Source organism: Alexandromys fortis, unplaced genomic scaffold (genome assembly GCF_014885135.2).
Source record: "Alexandromys fortis isolate MF-2015 unplaced genomic scaffold, M_Fortis_MF-2015_v1.1 scaffold_219, whole genome shotgun sequence".
NCBI classification, from domain to species: Eukaryota; Metazoa; Chordata; class Mammalia; order Rodentia; family Cricetidae; genus Alexandromys; species Alexandromys fortis.
The window spans coordinates 1,715,595-1,728,846 of NW_026068092.1; the positions used below are offsets into that span (position 1 = coordinate 1,715,595).

Here is a 13,252-nt window from a genome sequence, read left to right on the forward strand (position 1 = left end):
TATATATATGTGCTTACATGTATGTCTGTACACCATGTGCGTGCAGTGTTCCCAGAGACCAAAATTTTAATCTCCCCTTAAAATTGAAGTTACAGATAATTGTGAACTGCCATGTGGGTGCTAGGAATTGAACCTGGGTCCTCTGGAATAGCACTCAGTACTCTTAACCACTAAGCCATCTCTCCAGTCCCAGTTTATTTTGTCAGTATATGGTCATACATGACTGAGGGCATGCCAGGAAACAGACCTGAAAGCTGGACCATCTAACATTTACAGCAGTGGCTCTCAGCTTCCTAACACTGAGACCCTTCCTCATGTTGTGGTGACCCCCAACCATAAAATTATTTTGTTGCTATTTTATAACTGTAATTTTACTGTTATGAATTATAATACAAATATATGATATTCAATTTCCCCAAAGGGGTGGGGGTCTGACCCACAGGTTGAGAACTACTGATCTAGAAACTTGTTTGGTCAACACACTACCTGTAATGAAGTCAGTGTGTGTCCTATGGAAGAGTTGTGGCTTTCTGGAGAGCCCCCTTAGGACTTTTTTTTTTTTTTCTTTTTTTTTTTTTATTGAGAATAAGAAAAAAAAGTTTCCGCCTCCTCCCAGCCTCCCATTTCCCTCCCCCTCCCCAGGACTTTTTTTTTTTTAATGTGTATGAGTGTTTCAATTGCATGTATTTCTGTAAGCCACATGCATGTCTGATGCCTGTAGAAGCCAGGAGAAGGCATTGGATCCTCTGGAACTGGAATTACAGACAGTTATAATTTGCCATAAAGGTGCTGGAGATTGAACCCAGATCGTCTGGAGGAGTAATAAGTGCCCTGAACTGTGGGCCCATCTCTCCAGCTCTGTAGGGCTTTAACCTGGAATCCTAGGACCCTTTTCCCATGAATGAACTAGGGTGATTTGGGGCAGCTTTGTTTGTTAATAATTTTAGACTTTAGAATAAATATCCTGTTGAAGAAATAGTTTTGTGCTAACAAACACAAGAAAAGTTTTAAATGGCCGGGAGTGGTGTACCCTTTAGTCCCAGCCGGGGTGCTCTACTTTCAGAGTTCCAGGAGAGCCAGGGCTATACAGTGAGACCCTACTTCAAACTGCATCCCCCAAAAAGAGTTGTAAATGTTGACCTTAGAGATAAAACAATAGCAACCTGTAGCTTCTAGGCCTAGAGAACTTGAGGAATGTGGATGTATGTGGCTAGTGAGTGCTGTTGTTGTCCTTTGGACATGCGGCATGGGTGATTGAAAACCCTCAGTTGATCTCAACTCTGAACTCTCAGCTGCTCTTCCCTCTGCCCATCTTATTTCTTCATCTGTGCCCAGCAGAATGTCACAGGGACTGGTAAGGGGTGGTCATGAAGCAGAGACTGTCGATGGCGCTTGGTCACCAGCTCCCGACAGTGCCCTCCTGAATGCTTGGTGGCTCTCACACCTCCCACCCCATGCCGCCTCCAGCTCCTCTCAGTTGGTAGTACCCAGACATTAAGGACTGCATCTTAACTCACTAGGCCATGTCTTAAGGGTTTATTTTGTTTTTTTCCAAGCACTACATTTCAGATTACATTGGTAAAGAATATTCAAGCCAGGTGGTGGCAGTTCACACCTTTAATCCCAGCACTTGGGAGGCAAAGGCAGTCAGATCTCTGAGTTCAAGGCCAGCCTGGTCTACAAAGTAAGTTCTAGAAACCCTGTCTTGGAAAAAAATTAAAATTAATTTTAATTGTAAAATGTAGGCTAAATCTCGAAGTGCCCAAACTATAGTGTCATCCTTCAAAATGATTAGATAATATTAGATTCCCCTTCCATGTCTTCATGTCCTTCATTTCCATGCCAGACCAAAGACAGTAAAATGTAAGGAGTGGTTTTTGTTGTTGTTGTTATCGGTTTTTATAACATCAGGGCCAGGCATGGACCGCCTGTTTACTTTTGCCTTTTACTGAGGAGGATGAACAGGGAAATTTGAATGTCTGTTACAAGTTACAGCAAGTGGGTGCTCAGTTTACAATGTAGTTGCTTGCTGGGCCGTGTGCAGGACCAAAGCAGTTCGGAGAGTCTCTGCACTGTGGCTGAGTGCCTGTTTCCTCTGCAGGCCAATCCCAGTGCTGACCTCTACTATACAAGCTTCAGTGATCCCCTCTACCTGACCATGTTCAAGATGCTTCGAGATACTCTGTACTACATGAAAGGTAAGGGTGTTGGTGGATGTGGGCACAGGGGGTGGTCCCTGGCCACTCTTATAGTCTGCTACTTGCTTTCTGTTGGTGCCAACTTAGAAATCACGTGTGAAAACAGATGTGGCTTATGGGTATAATCCTTGCTACTCATAAGGATGAGCTGAGCCCAAGGGTTTGAGACCGGTCAGGGCAATATAGCAAGATCCCCGTAACTCCAAAAATAAAAGATCACATGTGAGCAACATGATCACATGACTGAACTTTAGAGGAAATAAGAAAATTTTAAAAATCTGGCCCTGATGGTAATACTGCCAGTGATGGCTGAAGAGTTGGTTTATTTCCTAATATGTTTTTCTATATACACTGTATCATTGTCCTGTGCATATAATTTTACATATCAAATTTAGACATTTTAGAAAATAAAAGGTTTAACGTTTCCTCACAGTTTCTCATGTGTTTTTCCCATTCTGTTTCTTCATAACATTAAATATTCCTCTTAAATATTTTTTGGTGACTACATAAATTTCTAAGATATAGATACATTATAATTTACTTAACTATTCCTAATCTAATTAAGAGGGCCCCTGAGAAACAGTCATATAGAGACCATAGCAGCAAAGGTTTGGGTTCCCTGGGGAGTTCATTAAGGATGGCCAGCCCAGCCTGACATCCTAGAATCCTTTTGCTTTGGCTGTCTGTTACTGGTCTGACCTCTGCCTATCACAGTGGTTCTGAAATTTTCAGGCCTCAAGGATGAGAATTAGGAAAATCTCTGATCTTTCAACTGAATGATCCCATTGATGATATATCCCTTTTTAGGTATTTCTTTTCTTTCCTTTATTTTTTGGACTTTGAGACAGGGTTTCTATGTGCAACAACCCTAGCTGCCCTGGATCTAGGTCTTGTAGATCAGGCTGGCCTCAAACTCATAGAGAGCTGCCTGCTGCCTCCCAAGTGCTGGGATTAAAGGTGCGCACCACTACCACCTCACTCTTTTTAGGTATTTCATATATTTGAGTTTTAGTTTTTGACAGCTTAAAAGATGTACTCTGGGCTTAGAGTATAGCTCAGTGTAGAGCACTTGCCTACAGTGTAAGCACCTGGATTGATCCTCAGCACCACCAAACACCTGGTCTGACTCCAGGAGCACCCTTTTCCTCTGGCCAACAAACTATATGCTCTTGGGGAGTTATGACATAGCCTGTTCATGCTTGACCCTGCAGGCATTCTTGGAATCCCAGTAACCGCCTCCAAGATCACCTTTGCTTTTGTTGAGAGGGAACAGCCTTAGCTGTTGGCACCTGCTACCTATGTTATGGTGTGGCTCTTCCCATCTGTGACTATCCCCAACCCCAAACTTTCTTTCCCACAGATCTCCCCACCTCCTTTGTGAAAGAGATCCATGATTTTGTGTTGGAGCAGTTCAACATGAGCCAAGGGGAGCTCCAGAAGATTCTACATGATACAGACAGGGTCCACAGTGAGATGAGCCCCCTCAAACTGCGCTGCCAAGCAAATGCTGCCTGCGTAGACCTCATGGTGTGGGCTGTGAAGGATGAGCAGGGTGAGCCCAGACTTCCCTTCCTGCATCCTATGATCTCTAGACCTACCCAGGAATCCCCCTATGTGTTTCCCAAAGTGACTTCTAGAATGCTTGGCCCAGGCATTTGCCGTCCTGTCCTGCAATGTAAGACAGTGGACCTGGGAGGAAGGGGAAGCCCAAGGCCACCAAGCCTGTACATTCTCTCTGGTGTTTTTCGATGGATCTTTAGACTTTGCTCTGGAGAGATGGAGGTTCATAACTGGAGGGTAAGAGGCTGGTGGGGGAGTCTGGGAAACATTTTTGCTTAGTAGAATGCTGTGAAACAAAAGGGTCCCACCCACAGAGACGATAATGTAGATTCACATCATGTGGGTACCTGCTTCAAAACTCCCAGTGTTATCTCTCAGTGTTAATACCTGTAACAGGTATTTGTGTGGGCTTTACTAAGTCCTGTGCTTAACCAGTAAGAACATATTTTCTGGGGTTGGGAGATTTAGCTCAGTAGTAGGCCCTGGGTTCAGTTCTCAGCTCCAAAGGGAAAAGAAAGAAAGAAAAAAAAGAACTTACTTTCTGAATCTTGGGCTGTAGTGATTATTTATATCTGCTTCTGATTTTAAATTAAGGTGCAGAAAACCTTTGCATCAAGCTGTCTGAAAAGCTGCAGTCCAAGACATCCAGCAAGGTCATCATTGCCCATTTGCCCTTGCTAATCTGCTGCCTACAGGTCAGTCTCCAGAGAGTCCCATTCACAGGTGCCCTTACTATTGCTCAGGCTGTAGCTGATTCTCCAGAATCAAACAAAAGGCAACAAAGTTGTCCTTTAAGGTGCCTATTAGATCCCGCTGTGAACTGAGGGTTGGCTTTTCTGGATAGGGCAGTGCATTTCTGCAAGAGCTGCTTGCCTTGAAGAGGACCTGTGTTCCTCCTTGGTGTGAGACTGCCTTGCATATAATCAAGGCAAGCAGGTCATAGACACAGGGCCTCACAGAAAGATGCCCTGGTTATAATGCTCACTTCTGCTTAGCTAAGGCTCTCCTTGATATAGACCCCATTGACTCCATACCTTCCATTGCTTAACAGCCTATTCTGTACCTTAATGTATTTACTTAGACACAAACAGTCTTAGCAATATATATATATATATATATATATATATATATATATATATGTATATATATGTGTGTGTCTTGATTGTTGAAGAATTAGTACCATTTCCTTTTCTTAACCCATGAGCAGGTAGTCTCTGGGAGCTTTGACTTCAGAAGTTTGGGTCCAACATCAGAAGGCTTAAGCACCTTAGGGCCTTGTGGATGGTTCTTTCCAGACAGCATGATGGATTGATGTTGTGTTGCAGGGTTTGGGCCGCCTGTGTGAAAGGTTCCCAGTGGTGGTACACTCAGTGACACCATCTTTGAGAGACTTTCTGGTGATTCCATCCCCGGTGCTGGTGAAACTCTATAAGTACCACAGTCAGTACCACACAGGTAATAGCTCTTGTAGCTGTTTGCTTTCACGCTTTGCTCTTTGCGGGCCTACCACCCAGCTCCCAAATAAGGCACATAGAGAGGAGCCTTATTCTTAATTATGAATGCCTGGCCTTAGCTTGGCTTATTTCTTGCCAGCTTTTCTTAACTTAAATTATCCCATCTACCTTTTGCTTCTGGGCTTTTATCTTTTTCTATTTCTGTATATATTTCCTTCTTGTTCTGTGTCTAGCTGGGTGGCTGGCCCCTGGAGTCTTCCTCCTTTTCTCTCACTCCTCAATCTTCTCTCCTCAGATTTCTCCTCCTATTTATTCTCTCTGCCTGCCAGACCCACCTTTCCTTTCTCCTACCTTACTATTGGTTGTTCAGATCTTTGTTAGACCTGTCAAATCTTTTAAACAGGCAAAATAACACAGCTCTAGAGATGTAGACAAATGCAGCATAAAAGAATGCAGGATCTTTGCATCATTAAACAAATGTACACATTTCCAACTCATATTCCACAACAAGCTCATCTTCAGCATTCAGAGCTTCTGGATCCTTGTGAGAGGGGCCATGTAACTATTTGAGTTCTGACCATACTTGTTTGGGCCATTCCTCTCCTCTACATCTTTCCTTCTGTCTCTGTTCATATCCCCATTCCCTAGGATTCAGGCCTTCTTTGCCTCCTATTGAAGGCCTCAGAGCTGGGCTGGAAGTCTCATGTACACTGCCTCATTTGCTCCACACTGCCCCATAGAGGATGCAGGCTCAGAGCAGATCTTCTCATATAATAGTAATTAGTGCAGATTGATTAGTTGACTAACTAATTAATTAGTCCAGCTTCCATGGATGTGAGGCACTAATGAAGAAACCCAAACCTAGCCATCAGAAGACTTCCTCAGTCTTATAGTAAAGACACACAAACAGAAGAAAAAAATCCTTGATTCATAATTGTGATGTTTTCAAACTATCTTTTGAATCAGTCATTTTAACTTTGTTAAGGAATGGTGTAAGTGTTTAAGTATGTGCTTATGATCTCCCAGGCTTCTGTCACGTGCACCATCAGCCAAACACACACTTACCTGCTTTGTGCACACTGCTTGGAGGAGACAGGACTTCCTCACTGAGCATCAAAGCTACAAAAATGTGGATATTTGTTATTTATGTTGTTTTGTTGTTGTTGTTGTTGTTGTTGTTGTTTGGGACAGGTCTCTCTGCATAACCCTGGCTGTCCTGGAACTCACTATCAGGCGAGCCTTGAATTTACAGAGATCCACCTGCCTCTCTCTGGAATGCTGGGATTAAAGGTGTGCACCACCATGCCTGACTTTGTCATTTTTAAAAAATGGTTCTTAAAAAAAATGCTGAACTTACTTTATAAGAAAGTTTAACACTTTTTTCCCATTTTTTAAATTGATTTTTATTGAGCTCTAAAGTTCTCTCTTCTCCCCTTCCTGCCTCTCCCCTCCCCTCTTCAACCTCCCCCAAGGTCCCCATGCTCTCAATTTACTCAGGAGATCTTGTCTTTCTCTACTTTCTACTTCCCATCTAGATTATATCTATGTAAGCAAGTTTAACACTTTATAAACCATCTGTCCTTTTGATTTAAACATGTTCCTTCACCCTTTCTGTTGGTCTCAGACTCTTGACTTTGAATGTTTGGTCTGTTTAGTAAGCCAAGCGTGGTGGTGCATGCCTTTTAAGGGGGCAAGCATGGTCCACATAGTGAGCTCCAAGCAGTCCAGGGCTGCATGGTAAGATCCTGTCTCAGAAAAAGAAAAAGGAAGCAAGCCAGCGGGTAAGATGTGGTTGGATGTTTGCGTGCTTGTTTTCACAAACTAAAAATAAAGCCTGCTATCTTGTGGTCTTAGATTGAGACAAAGAAAAGGATGAAAGTAAAACTAAATCAGACACAAGTTTGAATTTGAGTTCTTACTTTTAGTTGCTGGCAATGATATAAAAATCAGTGTCACCAATGAGCATTCCGAGTCAACTCTAAATGTCTTGCCGGGTAAGAAGAACCAGCCGTCCATGTATGAGCAGCTCCGGGACATCGCCATTGACAACATCTGCAGGTGGGAGCTTTAACTAAGGAAGGGGAGGGGGAGCTAAGGAGGCAAAGGCTCAATGCAAAAGGAGTGAAGTTATCCTTTTCATTTAAAGCTTGTTTCTATTTATTGTATATTTATAAAAAGAGTTGTTTAGTTTTTTTGTTTTTTTTTTTTTCAATAAAGCTGCCTTCCTTTTCTTGGTCAGAAAAATAAAAGCTGCTTATTAGAGAAAAATTGTAGTATATGTAGGATTTATTTCCCCATTGGCTCATCTTCCAAAGTAACGTGTAATTATATTTTTTCTGTATAATGTTTGATATAAGTCGGAGATTTTATACTTACAGGTCTTTCTTTGGACTACGAGCTCCCAAATAATGACACAGAGACTTCTTATTAATTATGAAAGCTTGGCCTTAGCCTAGGCTTTTTCCCATCTAGCTCTTAAAACTTAAATTAACCTGTTTATATTAATCTACATTCTGCCTCGTGGCTTGTTCCCGCCCCTCAGTACAAAGCATCCCACTTCCTTTGTCTGTCTGGTGAATCCCCTACCTTTCAATTCTTCCAAGTTCCTCTCATCTCAGAAGTCCTGCCTATCTTCTTCTGCCTAGCTTTTAGCAAGTCAGCTCTTTATTAGACCAATCAGAACATGCCTCAGCAGAGACATGTCTTCACACAGTGTGATCAAATGTCCCACAACAGCTTTTACTGATATTTCCAATAAGATTAAGTGTTCTTTGCTGTGGAGACTTGCTGCATGCTCTTGCTCTCTAATTTGCATGAATGTGTGCCTCCTTTTGAATTCTGGCTTCTCATTCTCAGTATGCCTTAAGAGCCAAACAGATGGGGCAAGCAGGATACACCTGAGAAAGAAGGCTTCACGTTCTTGGGGACTTCTAAAGGTTCCTATTTTCTGAATAACATAAGCATCTCTCCTTAATAAAACACCCTGGTGGGAAGCAGAGATGCAGTTTAGTGGCAGGACATGTGCTTTGCCTTTGTAAAGCCCTGGGTTAATCAGCAGGGGTCGGGGGCTTGGTATGATGTTCCCTCAGCTGTCTGGGAGTCAGTTGCTATGAATGGTAAAGGAAGTGTGAAATTGGAATTAGCATGGTTACATTATTCTGAAGGAAGCTGTTCCTTCAAAACTGGCAAAGTGATTTAAGTTATTGTTTCCAGAAGAGATACTACCAAGTGGGTGAAGTTGGCTATAATTCCTTAAATTCATTCTATAGCATGGCTTTTCATTCAGGTTTCTGGAGTAGAAACTTCAGAGCTGCTGTGTAAAATGTTGTACATCTTGGCAAGGAACAAACCAAGCAGAAAAACAAAAACATTCTATTTTCTTAACACCTGATGTCACCTGGACTTATTTGCTGCACAGGTGCCTGAAGGCTGGCCTGACCGTGGACCCAGTGATAGTGGAGGCCTTCCTGGCTAGCCTCTCCAACCGACTGTACATCTCCCAGGAGAGTGACAAGTATGTGCCTATCATTTGGAAGTGTGGCTCTGCTTTGCAGGCTCAGTCACTATGTTGTGCCTCTTCCCTGCTCACAGTGTAGCCACGCATTGGGTCTGCTGAAGGGTCAAGGTCAATCTTACCCTCAAATGTACATTCTGGACCCTGTGCTGCAGTGAAAGTCTGGGTCTCTGTCTCTGAATGCGGTGAGAGACCACTGCAGTTCCTTCAGTTGCTTCTTCAAGACCATGGGGAACAAGGTTGAGGCTGTGGTCTCTTGTTTTGTTTCACCACTGCATGCCTCGGGCTGCTTTACTTTTGGAGGGTTTTTTGTTTGATCGTTTTTTTTTGTTTGTTTGTTTTTTCCAAACAAGGTTTTTCTGTGGACCCCTGACTGTCCTGGCTGTCATTCCATAAACCAGGCTGGCCTTGAACCCAAAGATCCACCTGCCTTTGCCTCCTGAGTGCTGGGATTAAAGGTGTGCGGCACCACATCCAACTCTCAGAGCTTTTGAAACATCTCTCTTTTTCCCCCCATAGGGATGCTCACTTGATTCCTGACCATACCATCCGTGCCTTGGGACACATTGCAGTGGCTCTGAGAGACACCCCAAAAGTCATGGAGCCAATTCTGCAGATCCTGCAGCAGAAATTCTGCCAGCCTCCCTCGCCGCTTGATGTTCTCATCATCGACCAGCTGGGCTGCCTGGTTATCACTGGAAATGTAAGGAAAAGCCCTGCAGTGAGGCTGGAGCTGGAAACCTTGGTTATAAGGAGTAGACAATTACACTGTTAATGCACCTTGAAACTAAGCTAAATTCTCACAGTGGTTTCAGCACTGTATGGAGAGAATTTGTAGTCAGTGGTTGTATCACTCTCTGGAAACTCATTTCTTATCAATGTAGCTAGCATAAAATTGGATCTAAATAAAAGCTACTTCTTTCCTTTTGATTTGGATTTTCTTAGAGCTCTAGAAATAGATCTCCTTAGACAGGAACCATGATAACTTAGGAAGTAGAGACAAAAGAATTAGGAATTCAAACCCTTGTCTCAAAAAAAAAAAAAAAAAAAAAAGGCCAGAAATGCATACTATTCTTCTAGAAGACCCAAGCTCAGTCCTAAACTCCCAGTCAGGTGGCACAGGGTCCCAAGCTCTAGGAGGTATGTATGATGCTCTCTTCTGGCCTTGGAGGGTACCTGCATCCCAGGCACACACTCCTGTGCAGACACCCACATATATACATAATTTAAAAATAGAATCTTAAAGCAATAAAATATTGTCCAGGCATGGTATGTACACCTTTAATCCCAGCACTTGGGAACCAGAGGCAGAGGGATTTCTGTGAGTTCAAAGCCAGCTTGCTCTAGTGAGTTCTAGGCCTGCCAGGGCTTCATAGTAAAACACTGTATATAAACCAGTCAATCAATAAGATAAACATAGCTGGAAAGATGACTTGGTGGGTAAAAAGACTGCTGACAAGCCTGTGGACTTGAGTTCAAGCTCTGGAACCTGAGTGATCAAGGAGAAAAATAAAATGTTTTCCTCTTACCACCATATAAATGTCTTAGCACTTAAACACACACATGTATACCAAAGTATGCCCTGCATGGTCCTCCCTGGGTGATGACAAGGGGGGTCTTCCCATGTCTAGGAGTGGCCTCAGGGATTATGGATGGTGACATTATCTCCTGCTCTCTTCCAGCAATACATTTATCAGGAAGTCTGGAATCTCTTTCAGCAAATCAGTGTGAAGGCCAGTTCAGTTGTCTATTCGGCCACCAAAGACTACAAAGACCATGGCTACAGGTAATTCTATACCTTGTTGCTCTAGAGCTTGACAACATTTAACTGTGTTTGAGGAAAGTTTGAGGATTGGCCTGTGGGTGTTAGCCTTCTTACAGAAGCTATATGCTATAAATCAGTGTACATGCAAGGCAGCACATAAAAACCACATGTGGCAGCAGTTTGTTGCTGAGCTACACCTAGGGCCCTCTGCTCTGCTCCATTCTCTGCCACACAGGCCATAATGCACATCTAGGTGACCTGCTTCTTAAACATAAGCAACATGCCAGCTCCACCTGAAATGTTGCCCTGTGTGTTGCTTTAAATAACTGCATAGTACCACACTGTGCCAAGATTCTAACCAGTTTAGTTTGGGTATTGGGTGGTTTTCTAGTTTCCATACCAGAAGGTACCACATTGAATAAATGGTGTAATGGCTATGGAAAAGCTATGTGAGTATGCTTTTTTGTTTGTTTTGTTGTTGTTGTTTGTATTGTTTTTGTTTTTGAGGCAGGGTTTCTCTATGGAGCCCTAATCATTCTGTAACTCACTCTGTAGACCAGGCTGGCCTCGAACTCACAAAGATCCACCTATTTCTGCCTCCTGAGTGCTAGGATTAAAGGTGTGTGCCACCACCACCAACCTGTGAGTGTGCTTTTCTTAGGCTAGATTTTTTAAAGTAGGATTTGAGGACTGGAGATTTAATGCAAAACAATTGGCCACCAGCAAGTATAAGGCCCTAGGTTTGCTTCTTCGCATTCCCCCCCTCAAAAAAAAAAAAAAAAAAAAAAAAAAAAAACCCATGTGCAGGGTTAGAGAGGCAGTTGGAATTTGGAGGCCCAGGGAATAGACGTTTATATCTTTGCACACTCTATATTTGTACAAAGCCTGGCCGGTTTTCCTTGGCAGACTGAGAGATGCTTCTTGACTTTACCCATAATGCCATGAGGAAGAGCCATGTCTCTTCATGTTTGAAGGATCTCACAAGAGGTTGTCAGATCAGAAGAGAGAGAAGGCAGGAAGAAAAGTCAGACAAAGACGTGAGACTGGTGCAGAGCCGGGCACCCCTGTGTTGGCATTACTGTTCCTAGTTGTCAGTTTAGTGGGCAGCAGTGCAGCCGCCTTGCCTCAGTAAATGCTCAGCTTGTCCATGCCTGGTTTCTTCACCTGCCAGAGAGCACGTCTCATTGTGTGTGCAGTGAATAGAGATGTACGTGCGGGGTCTGTGAGCCAGACCACCCTGAGTGCACCTATCTCAACTGATCCCAGAAGCTAAGTGGCGTGGGTCTGTTAGGACTTTGGTGGGAGATTATATACGTGCAAGTTCTTGACCAGTGTGAGCTCTTGGCATTGTTACACAGTTGGTCTCCACCGACAGGTAGTAAATGTTAGAACCAAGACATGCATCTATCCTGTCCATGTTCAGATTTTCTCATCAGCATTCTCCAAATAATAAAATATCTCCAGCGCTGGGAGAGGTGATACACACTGTAACACAGCCGCTTAGGAAGTTGAGGCAAGAGGACTGAGAGTTAGAGGCCAGCCTGAGCCACATAGCAAGTTCTGCTACATAGTGAAATCCTATCTTTAAAAAAAAAAAAAAAAAAAAAAAAAAAACACTAACAACAACAGCAACAAAAAAACACTTTTTGTGATATTTGCATTGTAGTAAGCACTAGGGTAATTATGAAATGATTTAAAGTATGCAAGAATGTAATCATAATATATGCAAATACCATCCTAGTTTATTTACCTTTTGTTTATTGGTCTTGCTGTGATAGCTCAAGTTGCCTCAAACTTATGATGCTCCTGCCTCCACCATCTAAGTGCTGAGATTACAAGTGAATGTTATTTGCTATTACACCCAGATACCACACCATTTTAAATGAAAGGATGTTTTATATCCTAGGGAGTTTTGCAGCCAGTTTCCCGTGGGTAGTGAGGAACAGTTGTATCGGTGTTTTCTCACTGCCAATCTGAGGACTAGATTGGGGTCCCATCCAAACTTGCCTCCACCTTCTTCTGTCCATCCTGTTGTCTGCACTTCTTTTCCCATGTTGTTCCCTTAACCTGGGACTCCTTGTCCTTGGGTACCTCCTGCTCTTTGACCTGGCTCCCTGCTGGCCTCTTTCTGGCCTTGTGTTGATCTTGCTGAGCTCTGACCTCACTTTGTGCGATTCCTGCTAATCTCATGCTACAGTTTCTTCAGTTTCTGGTCGAAATTGCCATTTTTCCCCATAAAGCCTCTTATTGCCATTAAAATGATTTGTCAATCTGAGGCTGTGGCTCAGTGTTATAGCACTTGCTTGGCATACACAGGGTCCTGGGTTCCAGCCCCTACACACACATACATACACACACACACACACACACACACACACACTCACACACACACACACACACACACAAAACCTCCCAAGTTTGTCTTCTCACCAGTAGGAACATTTGATAGCTTTTGTTCCCCTAACCTACCAGGCTTTACCTAACTGGGAAAGGAGTGCCTTTTGTTGTGACTAGCATTTGCTAGGGACCAGCCTGTTCGGTGCTTAACTCCTCCTGCTTATGAAGAGGGAATACTTGTTTCACACAGGAAGAAACCAAGACTCAAAGGCCTATGAGCATCAACTAGTAACACACCATGCCAATATCAGAGCTGCTGATTGCAAAGCTGCAGAGGCCTGGCCCCTGACACCTGGCTGAAGGGGCAAGCAACATCAGTTTCACTCCTGGGGTTTATTGTAAGATGTCCATAATCCAGAGGCAG

General features: G+C 43.3%; 1 protein-coding gene across 1 annotated transcript in view; it reads left to right on the forward strand.

Annotated features, from left to right (window-relative positions):
• Positions 1–13,252, forward strand: part of Pi4ka (phosphatidylinositol 4-kinase alpha) — a 132,125-nt gene that overhangs the window by 47,805 nt on the left and 71,068 nt on the right. Inside the window, exons 10-17 of the mRNA XM_050123004.1 lie at positions 2,102–2,198; positions 3,559–3,750; positions 4,353–4,453; positions 5,084–5,213; positions 7,138–7,270; positions 8,631–8,726; positions 9,246–9,429; positions 10,409–10,512. Coding sequence (XP_049978961.1) covers positions 2,102–2,198; positions 3,559–3,750; positions 4,353–4,453; positions 5,084–5,213; positions 7,138–7,270; positions 8,631–8,726; positions 9,246–9,429; positions 10,409–10,512 — 1,037 coding nt within the window. The remainder of the gene's footprint in view (positions 1–2,101; positions 2,199–3,558; positions 3,751–4,352; positions 4,454–5,083; positions 5,214–7,137; positions 7,271–8,630; positions 8,727–9,245; positions 9,430–10,408; positions 10,513–13,252) is intronic.